This window comes from Globicephala melas, chromosome 19 (assembly GCF_963455315.2).
Source record: "Globicephala melas chromosome 19, mGloMel1.2, whole genome shotgun sequence".
Lineage (NCBI taxonomy): Eukaryota > Metazoa > Chordata > Mammalia > Artiodactyla > Delphinidae > Globicephala > Globicephala melas.
The window spans coordinates 32063185-32084337 of NC_083332.1; the positions used below are offsets into that span (position 1 = coordinate 32063185).

The 21153-nt window shown below is 38.0% G+C and overlaps 1 protein-coding gene across 3 annotated transcripts in view; it reads right to left on the bottom strand.

The window, feature by feature from the left end:
• Positions 1 to 613: 613 nt before the first annotated feature.
• RPGRIP1L (RPGRIP1 like) overlaps positions 614 to 21153 on the bottom strand; it is a 99399-nt gene continuing 78859 nt past the window's right edge. For 2 of the 3 annotated variants that reach the window (XM_030832945.2, XM_060289329.1), the window contains 4 exons: positions 20456 to 20639; positions 11792 to 11876; positions 5976 to 6109; positions 614 to 3482 (listed from right to left, as the gene is read on the bottom strand). In XM_030832945.2, the coding sequence (XP_030688805.2) occupies positions 3370 to 3482; positions 5976 to 6109; positions 11792 to 11876; positions 20456 to 20639 (516 nt within the window). In that variant the 3' untranslated portion in view covers positions 614 to 3369. The remainder of the gene's footprint in view (positions 3483 to 5975; positions 6110 to 11791; positions 11877 to 20455; positions 20640 to 21153) is intronic. The other variant, XM_030832946.2, reaches the window with a different exon arrangement.

The window sequence follows — 21153 nt, forward strand, 5'->3', positions numbered from 1 at the left end:
AATAAATCATGGATTTAGTTTTTCTTTGTTAAGGTAGTCAGAGGCCTTCAGGCATGAGTGACTTATTAAAATGTACTCTCATAGTTGGGGATGAATGATCACCCTGGTATTGTCAATCACTCAATAATTTTATATCCCCAAAGCTCTCCCTTGGTTGTTTTGTACTACCCCAAAAATGACATTTTATTCTCGTATTTGTTCACAGACGTGATTCACATTTTGCTATCTAGAGCATAAGGAAATCATTCTAAATTCAGCAATAGTGCCAGTTTGACTAAAAAAAAGTTATTTTCCATATCCACCGGAATGTTAATCGGATTCTTGTTAGAACATGTGTAAGAAGTGGTTTTCATTGTCACAGCTCTTGATGTCAGATTACTAAAACAACTTATGTTTTGTTGTGGGAGCATGGGTGCACGCAGAACCTCCCCAATCACATGAACGCTCTCAGCCCACACTTCATAATACACAGAAATTATTTGTGTTTTGTGGTAACGACTGAATGGCAGGAACAGCAGAATTTCAACGTGGCTGTTCTTTATTTGATTAAATATATTCTCTATTTATTCTTAAAAAAACTAATTTAAGTTAAACGGCAATAAACCATGATAATTTAGAAAACATGTTGAAACTGAGAGTGAAGAGAAATGTTCTCTACGTAAACCACACTGTAAACCATAAAACTTATTTTTGTCAACTGCTTCTCATGACAGTGGCTAGGAATTTGACATTTCTACTACAGTAGGCAAAAAAACATGTAAAATACACTCTCCCACATACCACATCACATCTCTATTTATATTTCCAAACTAAAAGCATTTCAGCCCCCAAAAGTGCTGAGTGTACTGTGTACGTTTACACCAAGAGCTGTAAGTTCATACAAGCCTTACCTTAAGCTGGTGTATTTGTCTGGCCAGGCCCCCTGCCCAGCGCCAAGCCATACTTAATGGATCAGGCTTAGCTCACCAAGAGAAAACCATTGCTCTTGATCCTAAAAGGTGGGGAACTTTTCAGCGAACTCTGGTCAACACAACACAAAACAAAAAACTATTCTCGGGCAGATTATGAAAACCATTTGAAGCATCCAAGACCACTTATCCACTTCAAAACGTGTCAGCAGCTATTCAACTACTTATGAAAATGAGTTTTGTGAAAATTCATGTAGTTTGAGGCCGAGTATTCTAAAACTAGAAAAGGAATCTTAAATAATCTGTTACGGTACACATGAAAGTGACAGAAACGTGGCTAATTCTCTAACGTTAGCTGAGGTATACATGCTATACAGTTGACTAGATCTCAGAAGATTTATAATAAAAACTTCCCCTTTCCACTTAAAGATCATAAGAAGTCAGCACAATCTGGTCTTCTCCCTGCTGAAAGGGTATTTAGTTTGGGATGTAATGTTTTAAAACAATAATACAAACCTCCTGGGAGAATACCACAATAAATGTCTCAAAAACCACTCAGTTAATCCCAGGGTATAATCCGGCTGTTTTAAATTACTGCAGGGAATATTACGGGCCTTAATGACACTGTAACTGCTTAAAGCCAAAGAAAGCTAGAAAGAGAGGCCAAAAAGATGAGCTCAGAGCCAGCTGAAGTGACAACAAACATGTGGCTGTTTATTAGGATTGGAGAGGTTTAGTCTGCAGATGTTTGTGGTCTCTAGAAGGTTCCAGAGGAATGAGTTGTTATGAAGATTTGCAGAGTTTGATGAGAGCAAGATTCTTCTTGGAGATGGCAGGCCCCAGACAGGGAGGCCCAATGGTAGAGACAGAATTTATAGATTTCTGTGGTCAGATCATACTCTACTGGTTCCACAATGTACATCAACAAATTAATATTGTACGGATGTCATTTCAAAGCCTCCTAAAGACGAGAGTCATTATTGAAGCCATTAGAGCACAGATGGTTCAAACTATATGCAGATATTCATACTTGCATTTTTGCATTATAGCTGCTTTTTTTTTTTTCTGTTGAACTGTAATGAATTGTCTCATAATCTATTCCATCTTCTTGCCATTAGCAGGCTTTGAATGTTCACAAATAGGAGCAAAGAACTCATTTTCCAGAGCTTTAATCACACAAAGAGGGAATGCCTAATTCTCTAAATGAAATGGTCTGTGATCACTGAAGCAGAGATTTAATATATCACGGCAAATTAGGTAGATTTTAATAAATTACTTATCTCCCTGAATACTTTACATATGCTTAAGAAGGAACATAGCCTGTTTGCAAACAGTGAAAACCCACAGCCTATAAAAATCCTTTGAAGAAAATGACAAATAAAAAAGTAAATTAAAAAATGAAATGCATTATATCCTAGACCTCTAGAGACAATTCCTTTGCAGCATTGATTCACAGCTCCATTAAAAATATCAATTAAATCCTTCAGTGAGATTGAGTAAAAGCTAGAAAATTAACTTTCTGAGCTGCTTTTCGATGATCTGGTTATCCAGATACACCCTCGCATTGTACAAGCTTGATGTAAATTTAAAAAATGATAAAAAGATACTCCTTTCAGGTCTAACTAAGCATATCAGAATTTCAGGCATATTTTTAATATTTTCTTTCTATGTCATAAGCTAAGTTTTCAAAGTGTAAATTTCATGTATCTGTCTCTTCTTTACATACACACATTCCTGGATCCCATATTACCATTACAAATACATGAAAACAATACAAATAAGAAGAACTGTAATTTTTAAGAAAGAAAAACAAAAAACTTGCAGTAATTTAATAAGTTGGTGCCAAGTCTCATTCTTTATATTTAATTGATAGAAATGGCATGCATCAAAGAAAATGCATACTGAGCTTTAATGTGCATAAAATGGATATTAGCATTTTAAAGAGGAAGATTAACACATTAATCCAAGTAATTTTCATATATTGCTTCTAATAAAATCTTCACAGTGCAAAACTCTTAATGAGGCTAATCATACACATTCCATTTAGTGGGACAATTAGGGATAACGTAAAAGTATTTCTTTTTCATAGGTTTTCTAAGATTTATGCTTTTTGCTTATTAAAAATAAAAATGGGAATTGCATTTCAGTTCTTCATAAGAAAATGTTGAAAATGCAAATAGACTTTCTCATGTTATCATGTAGGTATAAATTATTGAGAAGGTGTTGCCCACTGTGGAGAACTTAAGTCCTGAGGGGGTGGCAGTCATGGGAAGGAGGGAATAGAAAAATAAACAAATGGAAAAAGTATACAAAACTTGAACACTTCAAACCCAGGCCTCCTCCCTCCCAGCTTCTCATGAATTATAGATTACATACACCAGAGTAATTACGAAAATCTCATCTAAGTGCTTTCATGTGAGCATTTACTCAGGAGTAGGAGATGCCTCTGGGGTAGTTTCTTTCAAGCCTCCAAGTCATCTCTGTATTGCTCGTAGACAGACCGTAGGGCATGGAGTGCTTCGACAGTTACCCTGAGCTTGCCAATACCTCCACCATCTGCTCGAGCATCCAAAACTAGGGAGAAGATAGCAGAAAAGTGTTAATATCATTCAACAGATTTTTCTTCAGAGAGCCTAGCTGAAACAGTAGTTGAAAAGATGAAAACAGCTCTACAGAAGTCCAAAGTTCACTGGTATCTCAGAAATCTAAAAATCAAAGCTTGTCATGTGTGTATGAGTGTGTATACACATTTCAGATGTACTGTATGTATGTATACATATTGCTTGTAGAGTTAAAACTAATGATCTAATCCTGAAGTTTACCCAGTGGAAAGGCTATAGGATAATGATTCCCACAGAATCAGAATTTCTTAGTAGGAAATAAAAGTCTAAAAGGGATCAAGATATGACAACGAAGAATTTGTTCTAACATACCGTGTTAACAAATATCAGAATGGCAACTTACTGTAAAGAAATTACATGATCATTATTTGAAATGGTTATTTATATATTTTTAAAGATTTTTTTTTGATGTGGACCATTTTTAAAGTCTTTATTGAATTTGTTACAATATTGCTTCCGTTTTGTTTTGGTTTTTTGGCCACAAGGCATGTGGGATCTTAGCTCCCCGACCAGGGATTGAACCTGCACCCTCTGCATTAGAAGGTGAAGTATTAACCACTGGACCGCCAGGGAAGTCCCCTGGAATGGTTATTTATCTTTCTAAGGAAAACATTCCATTTAAAATAGATTATACGTGAAATCAGAAAAAGTTAAAATGGCAGACCCAGAATCTTAAGGTCTACGGATTGGCTTTGAGGGTCTATGAACTGATGTTGCAAGAAAGTAGATGCAAAATTTTGAGCGTCTGTGGGCTTTTCTGGGAAGGAGGCACAGCTTTAGTGGTGTATCAAAGGCAGACCGTTTGATAATTCTCTGAGCTCAGTGGTGGGGGCCAAATGGGATGCTGATTCAGACCCCAACCCTCTGTGAACAGCGATAACCTACTAGTGACTCCAGGCCAGAATTTTGGACTTTGTAAGTCTTGACAGCACTTATGAGTCTATATAGTTTCCTATGTATTTTCCTCGTGGTTTTCCTTGAACTTTTAATATGTGTGTGTGTTTAATTCCAAGAAAATTTGTAAGGAAACTTTCAAATAAAACTTAGTATACAAAGACTTAGGTGGAGAAATGAGCAGGCAGGGAGATTGCAGGGGAACAAATGGTCCCCAGCGCACTGCCGAGCCTTCACCTCTTCTTTGGAACGCCTCACTTCTATGTCTGGCACAGAGCAACGCATTAAAAACCTAACCTTACCAGCGTTTAATTTTCTGACTCTTTCCCAGAACAAGGCCACAATAGCTGTCTCTATCAGACCAATATGATCATTTGTGGTCTTGCAGAACGAGAAGATGGCTTTTGAAACAGCACTGACTGTAGAAAAGATAAAGAATCTAAAGCACAGATAATTTTGAACATTTCTGTCAGACTCTCTTGGTTCTGGGTGTTTTTAATAGGATTTAGGTTCGTATTTTAATCCTCTCATCTTTTTCTTCTGTGCCTGCCAAAGTTGTGATATGTGTGTGATATGTATAGTTTACAAAATTTCCCAGAATAGGTTTCTAATTTGGTTACTTGGTCTAATTTGGTTAATTATTTGGCTTGATCCTGACTTTTGAGCACTTGACACACATCCAGGACAAGCAGCTTGACATGTGAACCACAGCTGAACTACGGTGTAAGCAGAGTGCCTGGCACTTAAGAGGTGCTCAGTTAAGTGCTCATTTAATGCATGAATAAATGAGTAAACAAACCGTGTACATTTTTCCAGTGATGGATGGCTCTGCTGACTTAAGAAATGAGATTAGGACTCAGCCTCGTTTCTTCATTTATTGTACAGCCCAGGCCATCCCTGATTATTATTTTTAAAAGTCTTGATTTCGTAAAGTACAGTACCTTCAGCATGTTCTAAATATGTTATATAAGGATAAGGGGTAGAAATTAGGCATTGTTGGGACTCACACCTGGTGAGGTGAAAATCTAGAAGAGCACTTTTTGTCAGGAATCCCTAACTCCTCCCTGAATCCTGATCAAGCAAGTGACCAAAACTACTCAGTTATTTGCAGTGACTATATCACCGGACTGTAACACTGAAGTAAAGAGAAGCCTTGCAGAACACACTGTAATGATCACTCAGAATAACATGCCTTAGCTGAAATAAGGGTTGACAGCATGAGGCTTCTAGAAACAACATTAAAAAAAATCCAATGGCCACATTTTTGTCCCCCACAACCCCCGCCCCACAATACTAACAAAATGAATAATTCCTTGAGAAACACAATTAATTATTTTTAAATTTCTGTTGATTCAGAGGAAGGCAGAGAAGGAGGGTAAGGGGGGGATGTAGGGAGAAATTCCAGCCTCAACAAAACATCAGCTTGAGTCGCAAAGGATTCAACTAGTGTGTGACTCAACGTCCTTGCAGCCAGCAAAAAGAAGGTTTTAATAAAGAATTTGGATTTCAGCAATTGCTGGTTGTACAGATTGAGCAATACTTCCACCCATACCATCAATACTTTGCTCGATGATGTCTCTCCCTTCCCGAAACATGTCGGCGAGGTCAACGTTAGCAATGCCGATGTCCTCACACTCCAGATCCTGCTCATCCTCTGGAGGGTCACTGACCACAGTGAAGCGAACGCTGAGAAGGGAAAGAACACAGAACATCGCTACAAAGTGAGAAAAAAAAATCACAAATGAAACAAAACTCCTGAATGGGTTTTTATCACAAACTGTGAAATCTCAGTTTCCAATTATTCCAATAAAAAGAAAATTATATAAGTTATTATATGAACGATTAGAATTATTATAGCACACCCAGACTTCACATGAACACTAATTCACTTTTCTAAGCACTGATTATCATTTATCACTAGAATCTGAGAAAATTACTAGGCGAAGAGAAGAACCAGATGTTCACTCTATTATATATTATCTGATCATATTTTGACATGTCTACTTTTAAGGCTAAAAGGATCAAGTGAATAAAGACCAGGGAGGTTAGGGCAGCTTTTTCAACAGAAATGCAACATTTTCTATAGAAATGCACAACTTTGGAGTTTCTACTAAGCAATTTAACCAACTGTGTTCTATATATTCTTAATTATGTTAGCTAAATGTTGTAGCTCTACCCAATAGCTATACGAAATGTTTGTATTAGTTCAGCAATCTTTCAACTTACAATCATAGCATCCAAGTTTTATTTTACTTTTAGACATATAATTGGAGGGTTCTGATGGAACTGATTTGAATTAGTGGCTTGTGTTGAGGCCAAACACACTTGGACTGACCAAATGACAGGAATTTACAGTTAAGTACTCTTTTGATATGTCTTGGCAGCATAGCTTAAACCACGAATGCTTGTAAACGACCATTTTAACCATTTTCAAAATCTATCCATCCCAAATCAGAAACAAAACAAGAAACTTGTTTCTTAGATAACACTGTTAGGTAAAAACCTAAGTCTCTGGGATGTCATGCCTTGAAAAATATGCACGATTAAAATCCTTTCCAAATGTTTACAGGTAAACATGACAATATTTTAAAATAATTTGCTAAAAGTATTCAACATTTCATTTCTTTACTAAGTCCCTGTTTTTCCATAGCAATAAATTCTGATCAGGAAATAGAAAGATGGATATTTTATATGATGCATAAAATAGATAAATTAAGATTAAGTGGTTTAAGGGCATCCGTTCTGGGTTCAAATTTCTGCTTTCCTATTAATTAGCTGTGTGACTTTGTACACATTACTTAACCTCTCTGATCTCAGTTTCCCTATCTGTAGAATAGTAATGGTTCACTGGGCTCTTGTGAGGATTGGATGAGATGATACATGTAAATGGTGCCTGGAACACATTAAGCACTGAGTAAATGTTTGCTCTTTTATTATTACTATTTTTAATCTAGATAGAGCTCCTTAAGCTTCTACATTTCTAAGGGAAGAGAAAAAGAATACATGGGAAAGGCTTGTCTCAATTGAAAACCGAGACAACCAAATTATACAATGACTGTATCACTCATTAAACAAGAAGAATGATGATGAAAGATATTGTCCTAAAATGAATATACTTAGAAAAGAAGGAATTAGAAGTGATATTTGACACACATTTTACACCCACAAGACTTACAGAAAGGATGGAGGCTACAAGATTGTAGTAATATTAAGTGTTATCCTTATATAATGTCTCATATCTAAGGATAATTATCTATATACTTTACAAATGCATACCATTACCTCCACTGAATATATGAGAATTCTGAGAAAAAAAGAAAAAAAAACCCTTCTAAGTGCCAGAGAAAGGGCTAAAAACAAAAAATGCAATATTTCTGGTTTAGATTCTATAGAGAGCAAAATGAGATGTCAAATACAAAATTAAGAAACTAAAGTTAGGCTCTAAAGGGAGGAAGGTACACTAAAATAATTTAAAAACTACAGCTTGGCTTCAGCTAAACTGTACATACCCATACACGGACACACACAGACACATCTTATCTTACCTTGAACCCTGCCAAAACAAAGAGATGGAACCTTGCTTTATGTGCTGGAGAGGCTTCACTAACCAGCTTAAATGTCATCTCCTTGGGTTTGCCTTCATGTTATTATTACTTTTTTTATTCCTACTTTTTGTTTTTGGCCGCGCTACAAGGCTTGTGGGATCTTAGCTCCCTGACCAGGGATCGAACGCAGCCCTGGCAGTGGTACCGCGGAGTCCTAACCACTGGACCGCCAGGAATTCCCTTTATGTTATTTTCCATTTTAACAGCTTGTTTAGCTTTCTCTTAGTACCTATTGTAATATGTAATTGGTTGATTTGTTTACTTGTTGTCTGTCTTCCTCAGTGGAATGTATACTCCATGAGTGCAAAGATATCCTCTTGGGCTTCCCTGGTGGCGCAGTGGTTGAGAATCTGCCTGCTAATGCAGGGGACACAAGTTCGAGCCCTGGTCTGGGAGGATCCCACATGCCGCAGAGCAACTAGGCCCATGAGCCACAACTACTGAGCCTGCGCGTCTGAAGCCTGTGGTCCGCAACAAGAGAGGCCACGATAGTGAGAGGCCCGCACACCGTGATGAAGAGTGGCCCCCGCTTGCCACAACTAGAGAAAGCCCTCGCACAGAAACGAAGACCCAACACAGCAAAAATAAATTAATTAATTAATAAACTCCTACCCCCAACATCTTCTTTTAAAAAAAAAAAAAAAAAGATATCCTCTTTTTCAGCATTTTAGTTCCTGATACTTAGGTAGGGATCATAAATATTTGTTGAATTACTACATGAACTGCAAAATGGAAGTCCTAGTTGAAGGCTGCCTCATTTGGGGAAGGTTGACTGGAGAAGGCAGGCCTTGGGCTGGGCCTCAAGATTTAGACCTCAAACGTAACCTGCTGTCATTTAGGAAACCAGAAGGCACTGAAACTCCATAGATCATTTAGCAGTTTTCATTCTTTCCTCATTCTGAAATAGTTCGTTTTTATATGAAACAGGATAGAAGAGCCTAAGGGCTCACCTGTGAGTTTTACATACTGGAGTGCTGATAGTTAAGTTGGATCTGTACAGTAGAACACTGTGAAAGGGAAGAAATGAAACCAAAAAGGAACCTTAAGTCGGTGTCAAAACCACGACTTCAAATAAGTAATTTCCAGACTCCCATTTCAATGTGTTGCCTCCCTTTTAAAGTGACGCTTGTATATTTGCAAATATAGCATGGGACAGAATGCAAAGGTACTGTATGTGATTCATTATACAATGCACATCATCTTATGTGTGTCAGAGAAGATTGGCCAAACTTATCTAACTGTGGCTCTATAAGTTATCACCAATGTTCAAGGGGGCTACTGTCTGAGAAAATGAATTCTTATAAACTAGGAGGTACTTTAAGTAATGTGACCCCAGAGTACTTAAAAAAGGTGAGAACATTCACTGGAATAACATTTGTCTTTTGGTTGTGGAAAAATGTAAATGTAAACTCCTTTTTTTTCCCCTTAAGAAAATGATACTGTCAAAGGAGAGAAATGGGACAGGGCTATTCTCCCATGATGGCCCCATCCCTCCCCTGGCAGTCCGATGAGCACGTGGCCAGCGCTCCAAGCCCTCAGCTGTCATCAGCCCCGAGCCAGTCACTCTGCACCTGCAGTGCCTCTTGCAGTATCTAAAATGACATGAACGTTTGTGCCTCTGTGGACATTTAAAAATTTTTAGGGAAACAATGATGGGAGAGTGGGAGTCATTACAGCTATGGTGGACTTTTTTTTATTTTTAAAGTTCAGTTCTGGGCAGTGATGACCCAGCTTCTTGACCACAGAGAAGTAGATGACATGGCCAGTGCCATTTAATCACTAGTGACCTGGGATACCCCAGGGGGCCAGTGGTATTTGAGGTGGCCTTGAAAGAAGCTGAAGTATACAAAGTAGGTTAAACCTGAGTGATTATCTACCGTCCTGGGAAAAACAGAACCTCAGGGCAATTAATAGGGTTTTCCTACTCTTTCTTCAGAATCAAGATCCAAGGAGGGACTTCCCTGGTGGTCCAGTGGTTAAGAATCCTCCTTCCAATGCAGGGGACACAGGTTTGATCCCTGGTCGGGGAACGAAGATTCCACATGCTGTGGGGCAACTAAGCCCACGTGCTCTAGAGCCCACACACCACAACTAGAAAGCCCACGTGCTGTAACTACTGAGACTGAGTGCTGCAACTACTGAGCCCGCATGCCACAACTAGAGAGCCCGCACACCGCAACTACTGAGACTGTGTGCCACAATGAAGATCCTGCATGCCGCAACTAAGACACGACGCTGCCAAATAAATAAATATTAAAAAAAAATTCAAGGAAATAATACATGTATTTCAAGGAGTTAAAGAAAAAGCCACTGTCAGATCCTAAGAGCTAAGAATTTCAGTTTCATTTCATGAAACAGAAGATCAGATGCTAGTTTGGAAGCTCTTTTGAAAAATATAATGTCGTTAATGTTCACTTCCTGATGTCTAGGAAACAGATGAACCTCAGTCTCTTTCTCAGGTGGGGGACGGGTAAGTGCTGGTTTGAGGCAGTGAGAGGCTTTGTCACTGATGGGCCATAAAGGCAAGGAGAAGAGGACAATGGGGAGATAACGGGTCCACCCAGGCCAACGGGAACAAGCCAGCAGAGGGGCGTTGGCAAAGCCCCAGCTCAGGGGTTGATGGGTAGCACTTAGATAACTCCTCAGACTGCATGGATGGGAGCGCAATCAAAAGTATGAACTTATTTATTTATTTAAAATTATTTATTTATTTATTTATTTATGGCTGCGTTGGGTCTTCGTTGCTGTGTATGGGCTTTCTCTAGTTGCGGCGAGTAGTGGCTACTCTTCGTTGCGGTGAGCGGGCTTCTCACTACGGTGGCTTCTCTTGTTGCGGAGCATGGGCTCTAGGCACATGGGCTTCAGTAGCTGTGGCTCACGGGCTCTAGAGCGCAGACTCAGTATTGTGGCTCATGGGCTTACTTGCTCCGTGGCAGGTGGGATCTTCCCGGACCAGGGCTCGAACCCGTGTCCCTTGCACTGGCAGGCGGATTCTTAACCACTGCGCCACCAGGGAAGTCCAGCAAGAATTTATTAAGATCAGGTTTTTTTCCTTCTCGAAAGGGTATAATTTCTCTACTGACCAAAAATGCAAAGTGTCCCGTTCAAGTTTGCCCCCCAAAAGCATTAAAAATAACATGAAATGATGAACTATTAAAAAGTGCTAGTGAGGTAAAAATTAGTATGAAAGGCTGATGAGCTATTACAAATAATAATATTACTACTGCTTATAATGACGGCAATGAATACTTACTGTGCTCTTACTCTGTGTCAGGCGCTATTCTATCCATCTTACACATATCATCTCATTTAATCTTTACAACCACCCTGTATTATCTCCATTTTACAGATGCAGAAAGTGAGGCACAGGGTGGTTGTCTGAGGTCAGACAGCTAGTAAGTGATGGAACAAGAATTTATATTCCAGCCATTGAGTCCAGAGCGCCCCCTCGGGGCAATCACTGTTAGGTGCTTTACACTTATACCTGACTGACAATGGGATACTTTATATACTACACTGTACAGTCTTTTGGTTTGCAAAGCACGATAGGATCTTTACAGTTACTCTGTATGGTAGGCAGGGCTGTGATATTTCTAGGAGGAAAGAGACCCAGAGAGGTCACATACTCATTCAAGGACACTGAGTGAATCAGGGAAGTAAGGTGTTCTGCTTCCTCATCTTGTGCTTTTCTTTCCCCACCACACCATGCTACAGAGATCTACTTTGTATAAACCGCCAGATAATTTAGAATGCTTAAATGTACCTTCTATTAGGCATCTCTTGTTTAAGTAGTATAGCTTTTAAGATGTCTCTCTTGGCTTGGTTGTTTTCTTTATCCACGTAGATCACTAAACCAAAAAAAAAAAAAAATCCACAAGAAGTCACTCAGGAATATGCTACATTAGTACCATTCTGTATTTGTATAAATACCTGTTTTTAGAGACTCAAGTCATACCACCTCACTTGTACGCAAGGGAAAAGAAAGCCGCGCTGGAAACCAGAATCAAATCTGAATAGTCATGTGATCTAATGTCATGTCACTGGCAGGTTTACGTACACACTGTCAGAAAAGATACAAGCAACATCTAAGAGTGCCACATCGCTGTCACTGCCTGTTAATGGCAGTGGCAGTCGTGACAGTAAAAGCCAGCGGTCTTCATTGCTTTGTATTTGAGGGATTTACTGCATTTTCTTTCACCCAAGAAGCAAGTGATATGATAATGTATGGCAGAGAGCTTGTCCTTCCTGACAGCCCTGGTAATTTAATCCTTCTCTCCTGCCACAACATGCAATAAAAGAGGCATCCTAGCGCAATGGGTTGAGGAAATCCACACACTGACGCTTGCTGGTGGTTGGGTGGGGGTACGGCATAGACCTGTGGTGGAAGGGAGAGAGAGAGGCTTTTTAGGGTGTGAAGTTTGTCTTTGGTTTTCAAAGGTTCACGCTGGCATGCAGGAGGGTGGTTAGACTTTACTTGGCTGAAATATAAGATTAGGTAACTCATCTAAAGACCCACAAGGAAGAAGACAGTGAACACGTGAAACTGTAAATGTCTGCACTTTGGGAAAATGGCATCTCAGAGTGTGAACACTCTAATTTTCATTCTGATTATTTTTTCTCAGCTCGGCAGCCTTTCAGCCATGCGTTAACTTCTGAAGACATTTCTTTTTCAGGTGCCATTTTGGAGCTAAAGTCTCTCCTGTGACCAGATCTCAATTTAGAGATAATCCCTGATCAAAAATACACAAAGGGTGAAAAGATACCATGACAGTTCTAAAGCCAGGTTACGTTGGGAACAAACATATTTCATACTGAGAATGTTTCCCTGGACAATTTGAGTTCAATCTCAAATTATGATGCTATCAACTCATTTAATCGTTGGCTAGTTGAGCAAATATTAGCCGAGGGCCAGGGATGGCACGTGCTGGGCACTGAGTGAGGCACAAAGGTCTGTGTGGAGGTGGGCTGGTAGTTTAAGAGAAGGAAGAACCAAGGTCAAACAGCAGCTCTTAGCTTTTTGCTCTTTGCACGATACCATATTAGTAAATGTGACCAATGATACAGGTTACTGAGATTTACAGGAATCATAAAAGACAAAGGGTTCTTGTAAATTTTGTAAATATAGTGTTTTACTTATCAATGCTAAAAAGGCATGCTTTTAAAAAAAGTCATGCTTTTCCACTAATGCTGGAAGATGGGACCTCATTTGGCCACCAGTACACCAAGCTAAATTTGAACTTTTTTTTTCCAAATCGGAATTTTTTGTTTTTGCTGTTAATTACCAATTCAAGATATGGTAGACCATATCCTTTCTGACTTCAGAGTTCTAAAGCTTTTAAGCCATACTGGCCTACATTTCTTTTGTGATAATTTTTCTCAGTTTTACTGAGATATAACTGACATATAACATTGTATGAGTATTAGGAGTACAACATAATGATTTGATATATGTATATATTGCAAAATATTTATCATAGTGAGTTAACATCCATCACCTCACATGGTGACAATTTTTTTTACTCTCTTAGCAACTTTCAAATACACAATACAGTGTTGTTAATTATAGTGGTCTACATTGCTTGAAAACAAGGGTAATCTCAGTGATTTAAAACAAAAAAAAAAGACTGAATTCAACGTCTAGCATCCAAATAGTCTTTCAATTAAACTAGACCAGTTCTGATGAATCTCAACAGCTTGAAAAATTTTTTTAATGTGATAAAATATACATAACATAAAATTTAGTATTTTAAGCATCTTTAAGTATACAGCTTAGTGGCATTCAGTACATTCACACTGTTTTGCAGCCATCTCCACTATCCATCTCCAGAACTTTATCATCATCTCCAACTGAAACCACACCCACTGAACAGTAACTTCCTACTCCCTCCTCCTCTCAGCCCCTGGTAACCACTATTTTACCTTCTGTCTCTATGACTGTGACTATTCTAGATACCTCTTATAAGTAGAACCATATAATATTTATCCTTCTGTGTCTGGCTTATTTCAATTAGCATAATGTTTCCAAGGTTCATCTATGGCATGTGTTAGGATTTCATTCCTTTTTAAGACTCAATAATGTTCCTGTATGTACATGTATATACACATACACACACATACATACAAACACAGCACATTTTGTTTATCCATTTGTCTTTTGATGGATATTTAGGTTGGTTTCACCTTCTGGCTATTGTGAATAATGCTGTGATGAACATGGTGTACAAACATCTGTCAGAGTCCTTGCTTTTAATTCTTTTGGGTACATTTCCAAAAGTACAATTGCTAAATCTTTGGCAATTCTATGTTTAACTTTTTTTAAAAAAAATCTTTACCATTGAAATTGGTAAAAAAAATGGTATAGTTGTGACACCTTCTGCTTCATCCAGTTGACCAGCACACTGTATATCCTATTCTCTTGACAAAGATAAAAATAGTGATGGCCACCATTTATTGAGCAATGTTTATTATGTACTATGTACTACACTCAATACTTTCCTTACTGCAATCACATCTGTTAAGAACCATGCTGACCCACATTTTACAGATGATTAAGCAGACCCAGAGAAGGTAAGTAATTTGCCTCAGGTTACCTAGTTAGAAAGTGGTGGAGCTAGAATTTGAATCCAGGGAGGTCTGCCCCATGGCCTGCCTTCTTAACCTCCATGCTATACCTTCTCCTTCTTCCACATGAAGCCAGAGCTCTTCCTGCTGTTTAAACTGCAACCATGTTGTTAGCACAGACTGGGATGTGAGAGAGAATTCCATTGCTGTATCAAGAGCGGCCATCTCGCCCTCCTTTCACTCTTTCTTAAAGGGATATTGCTTTAGATATTTACATCTGGTCCAGGTGTGTTAACCAGTTCTCTTGACTAAACACTTTCAAAAATTCCTTTTCCACAAATAATAAACGCTGGAGAGGGTGTGGAGAAAAAAGAGCCCTCCTATACTGTTGATGGGAATGGAAAATGGTACAGCCACTATGGAGAACAGTATGGAGATTCCTTAAAAAACTAAAAATAGAGTTACCATATGATCTTGCAATCCCACTCCTGGGCATATATCCAGAGAAAACTATAATTCGAAAAGATACATGCACCCCAATGTTTATTGCAGCACTATTCACAATACCCAAGACATGGAAGCAACCTAAATGTCCATCGACAGATGAATGGGTAAAGAAGGTGTGGTACATATATACAATGGAATATTACTCAGCCATTAAAAAGAGTGAAATAATGCTATTTGCAGCAACATAGACGGACCTAGAGATTATCATACTAAGTGAAGTAAGCCAGATAAAGACAAATATCATATGATATCGCTCACATGTGAAATCAAAAAAAAAAAACAAGATCAAAATGAACTTATTTACAAAACAAACAGACCCACAGACATGGAAAACAAACTTATGGTTACCAAAGGGGAAAAGGTAGGGGGAGGGATAAATTAGGAGTTTGGGATTAACAGATACACACCACTATATATAAAATAGATAAACAACAGGGACCTACTGTATAGCATAGGGGACTATACATAGGGGATATTTTGTAATAAGCTATAGGGGAAAAGAATCTGAAAAAGATATCTGTCTGTCTGTCTGTCTGTCTATCTATCTATCTATCTATCTATCTATCTATCTATCTATCTATAACTGAATCACTGTGCTGTACACCTAAAACTAACACAACATTAAATCAACTATACTTCAAAAAAAAAAATTCCTTTTCAAAAAAACTCAAGCTACTTACTGATGAGTTTGGTTCTCCAAAAGTGTACCAAGTTAGAACTACACAGCTCTCCTGCTTGCACAAACAAGGCCTAGACTGGGGATCTTAATCTAGCCTAATGGTTCTTAGTCTTTAATGCGCATCAGAATCCCTGGAGGATGTGTTAAAAATGCAGATTACTGAGCTCACCTTCAATTTCTAATTCAGTAGGTCTGGGGTAGGGCCTGAGAATTTGCATTTCTAATATCTTCCCAGCTGCTGCTGCTGCTGGTCAGGATACCATTGAGAACCAACATTTGGGCCCAACACTCCTTTGCCTGATTTTTGAAAAGGATCAGGAACTAGTAAACATTTTTTTTGTGTCAAACATGTGGGAGATAGAGACACTTTGGTTACCTCTAATTAGGTCATGATCCCAAGGACATCCATTTGGTGTTCTGAATTAGATGGTTAAAAAAAAAATCTACAATTTCAAAACTTGAAATTCATCCTTTAAAAAGCAATTCTGGTGATTATGAAATGTATCAGAACTCTCCAAAAGTTAAGCTATCTACCTTTCATTCTCATCAGAAATCACATTTGTTTAGGACTTGCTAGATTTTGACATAAATTTACTGAAAGCATGTGTCTCAAACAAGATACAAACCAGTAGTCCAAATACTTGAGTTGATCTTGAATTGTCTACCATTAAAAACACATCCCTCACTTCTGCAGGCTGGAGAAATCCTTATTTTCTTTATCAATGTCATTTGGCAGAAGCAGATGGTTTAATTATATAAAGGGTTGATAACCTTGAAGATAACTTTTGTGTTGAAGTGTTATCATCCCCCCAGTCCTTACCTTTGCCAAGTTTTTCCTCCCATTAGTAACAAAATCTAAAGTTCTGCATCCTTTTCATCTTCTGCATTAAACTTTAATTGTTCCAACAGATAGACCATTCAATGCTCAGAGACTAAAGGCCTAGATCTGTATAAGTCTCATAAAACTCTGGACGATTTCATTAATCTTTTTTCTTCCCACTGTCAACTCCCTAGAAGACTTTATTCAGCCCAGACAACATTCTGTAGACCTACCATTAATCTTATTCTTTTCCAAACTATTTTCTTGCTTTCTCAGCGTTCTCCAAGCAAATTTTTCAAGCCCAATAAAATACAAATGTTTTGTTCTTGCTACCAGTGTCTAGCAAGTTAATTCAACGTTGATTCTTTTCTTTTTTCTTCTACTATTCGTAGCCCTAAAAAGATATATATTTCGTGTATGTGAAACTGGTATTAACACCTCTTAAGAAAGAGACTGAATCAGGCTATGAATAATCCTGGGGATCACCAGTCTAAACCTCTCATTTTATGTACCTAATTTAGGCCTCAGTATACAAATCCCTTTTGAATAGATTCAAGTCATAATGCAGGGTAAAAATCATTGCAAGGTCTGGTTAACCTCTCGCCTGGTATGGTGTTCAAATAGAAGCCAGCATGTACTAACTGTCCTTTAAATTTTCTGTCTCAATGAAAACGTCAGTTTGGAAATAAAACTACTTTCATTAACATTTAATAAGATTTGGAAGATGTAAGCCTACATTTACATTGACCTTTTATATCAAATAACAAGTGAATGGTTAATCATTACAATAATTAGATGAGTGAGATAGTTACTTATTAACCAAAGATTCAAGGAGATTCTCCTGCAATGAAGGAGATGCAAACATAGTAATTTAAAAATAAACACTTTCAGTATGTCCTACTTAAGTGAAAAATAAACCTTCTCCAAGGTTAATGTTATTTCTCAAATTTGCTGATGATCTAGGACTTCATTTTTTCAGATACAGTAGATATAAAACAGCATTAATTTGCTTCTAAGCACAAAGTACATTCCTCTCCCTTCCCATCAGATAAATATCCTTAAAATTCTTTTCAGTTAACCTTGAAAATTCTATATAGTCAAATCTCAATAGGTAGGAATAGAAGCTGCAGAAAGGTACAGTAAACACTTCTAATGAATTAAATTCTAATAGATTACTAGTTTTCTTGTTGATATCAAATGACTAATTCATTAGAAACATAAGCAACTCTTAAAATACCATTTAGATAGTAGGGTATCTTGCAGTAAAAGGAAAACATTTAAAACAACCAAATCAATGCCAACCAACCAACCAATAAACCAACAAAAAGCCTCAAACAGACCTAGGTCACCATGTGAGAATGTACAAAATTCAGGATACTTGAGCATGTATCACAGGTTTCATCCAAAGAATGATTTGCATTGCTCCTTAAGCAAATGGAAACCTGTGTTCTGCTGCATGGCCAAGTGTCTCAATGTACAACCAATTTCTAAAAAACAATTTTGTTGTCAGTCCAACCAAACAGTCTACTGCTGCCCTTTACAACGAATAATACAAAAACCAGAAGGGCTTGTCTCTTTTCTTGGGTGGTACCTTCGTTAAAATTAGTTGACTAGGGACTTCCCTGGTGGTGCGGTGGTAAAGAATCCGCCTTCCAATGCAGGGGACGTGGGTTCAATCCCTGGTCAGGGAACTAAGGTCCCACATGCCATGGGGCAACTAAGCCCACACTGAACAACTACTGAGCTCGCACGTTTCAACGAGAGAGCCTGCATGCTGCAAACTACAGAGCCCATGTGCTCTGGAGCCCATGCACCACAACTAGAGAGGGAAAACCCGCACGCCACAACTAGAGAGAAGCCTGTGTGCTGCAAGGAAAGATCCCACGTGCTGCAACTAAGACCTGACGCAGCCAAAAAAAGAAAAAAAAAGAAGAAATAATAATTTAAAAAATTTGAGGAATATTTTTTAAAAAATTAGTTGACTAAAGAGTTTTTTCATTACTAATAATATCGTAATTATGGCTTACTTTTCTGATACTTTGCAGTTAAAAGCTCTCTAGGAAGCTTGAGAAAATATTTTTGGAAATGTTCTATTAGATCAAGTCAATGATAGGAAGGAGAAATCAGATTCTTGTCCTGACCACGTTATTTATTTCCCATGTGACTTCTCAACCCACCTGTTATCACAGAATTATAGAATCTGAGCTGGAAGGGTTCTTAGCACCTTATTCAACAGATAAGACAGGGAATCACGAAATTGAAACACGTTGCCCAAGTTCTCGTAACTAGTAAGAACTGTAGATACGAGGAAGACTAGACCAGATCTCTGGATACTCATGATTACTATTTCAAGCAATGAGCATGTTTCTAAAAATGCCAACTGCAAAACAAACAAACAAACCATGAGCATTTGTAATCCTAGTGGTACAATAGAATGATTATACATGTTGATTAAAATGAAATTTATAGGGCTTCCCTGGTGGCGCAGTGGTTGAGAGTCCGCCTGTCGATATAGGGGACAGGGGTTCGTGCCCCGGTCCGGGAAGATCCCACATGCCGCGGAGCAGCTGGGCCCGTGAGCCATGGCCACTGAGCCTGCGCGTCCGGAGCCTGTGCTCCGCAATGGGAGAGGCCACAGCAGTGAGAGGCCCGCGTACCGCAAAAAAAAAAAAAAAGAAAAAAAAGAAAAAAAAAGAAATTTATAAAACTGGTGAGAAAAAAATATTGGTGTTCAACTAGCATGAGATGGCCTGTTTTGCTAAAGATAATGCAACACTCCATCTTTCTGGTTTGTTTTCATATAGGGTTTTTGAAGAGCTTAATAAGCACTTTTAACTTAGGGTCATGGCAGCTTGATATGATCTTTTTACTCCCCTCTAATTATACGCTGATATATACTGTCCTTAAAAACGTCTTAAAGTTGGTTGATCTAAGAATTTACAGGGTGCCTATTGGGTCTATACTGGTCTAGCAGACTTTCATATCAACTAGCTGATAGGTAAAGCCCTAAAAGAGAACACCTGCCTACTGCTATGAAGGGATGTGTGGGCTAAAAAATGAAAAAGTATTTTAAGAACTTATATCACTCAATTAAAATCCTGAGCATCTAGACACTGGGAGAGATATACATGTATATTGTAAAAACATCTATGTGATGACATTGAGCAGAAATGCAGAAATAATTAGGCCATTAAATTGTTAGAATCATATGATAAAGAAACTAGTAGTTTTATTCTCCTTGAAATATCATATTTTTCGATTAAATTCAATTGTAGACACAGGTGGCATTTTTCTATGATATAGCAGGAACATCTAGAAACATTGTTTTCCCACTGTTTTCGTTTTCTTTTAACTGTAGCATTACAGCTGTCCCTCAGTATCAGAGGGGGATTGGTTACAGGACCCTCGCAGATATCAAAATCTGAGGGTGCTCAAGCCCCTTATATAAAATGGTGTAGTATTTGCATATATAACCTGTGCACATCCTCCTGTATTTTTTAAATCATCTCGGATTACTTATAAAACTTAATATCATATAAATAGATGTAAATACTATGCAAATAGTTACTGATGCATGGCAAATGTAAGTTTTGCTTCTTGGAATTTTCTGGAATTTTTTTCCCCAAGTATTTTCCAACGTATTTTAGTTGAATCTGAAGATGTGGAACCATGGATACAGAAGGCCAACTGTACCTTAAATTTAATTTCTTAATCCTTATGCTACAGGTTTGACTTTTATTAATCTATTCTGACAACACTTCCATGATTTTATGTGAACATTAGAGAAATGTAATTTTTCCCTGTTCCTTTGGCTTCCTTCCTTCATAGACAAAAGTGTATACTATAAATACCATACCTACCATTGCTATAGTTATAGTAGACCCACTGCCCACTCTTGGGTTTTGGAAGTGACACAGGTGTCTCTTCAGCAGGAAGACTGTAGAATCGGCACTCAATGAATAGTCGCTGGATAGTATCATCTGCAGTTACTGGAGAATCATTAAGGCTTAGAGCTATGATCTCAATCCGAATTTTTTCTGATGGCTGTTTAAAGAGCAAAAACAAAAAAAGATACAGAACAAATAAAACGAACAAAAAATCCTTCACTCTTTTCCACTATCAATTTTAAATAAAACATAAAGGCAGTGGCCTTCACTGATTTCTTTTTTGGAAGGTATTGTACCCTACTGTCTAGTTACACATGATAGATTATTCACGACAGAGAGAGGGAGAATGAGCTTCTAATGCCCCAGGGTTTGAAGTTAACAGTGTCATGGCAATAGTCTCCTGATTTACATTTGAGGCTATAAATACCCCACTAGTAGTCCATCAGGAATGAAGATTATGAGATCTTCATCTCCGATTACTTTCAGAATGACATGTATCAGTTGGCCTTGTTTCAAACTATGTAATGAAATACATGTTTGTCACTGCTTTTATTTACTCTACGGTACCTGAGAAAGTTTTGGTTATTCAGAGATCAAAGCCTGTTGAATACTGTATAGCTACTATGCTAACATAAGTAGCTACGCGAATCCATATTAACTAGGGCTACAGT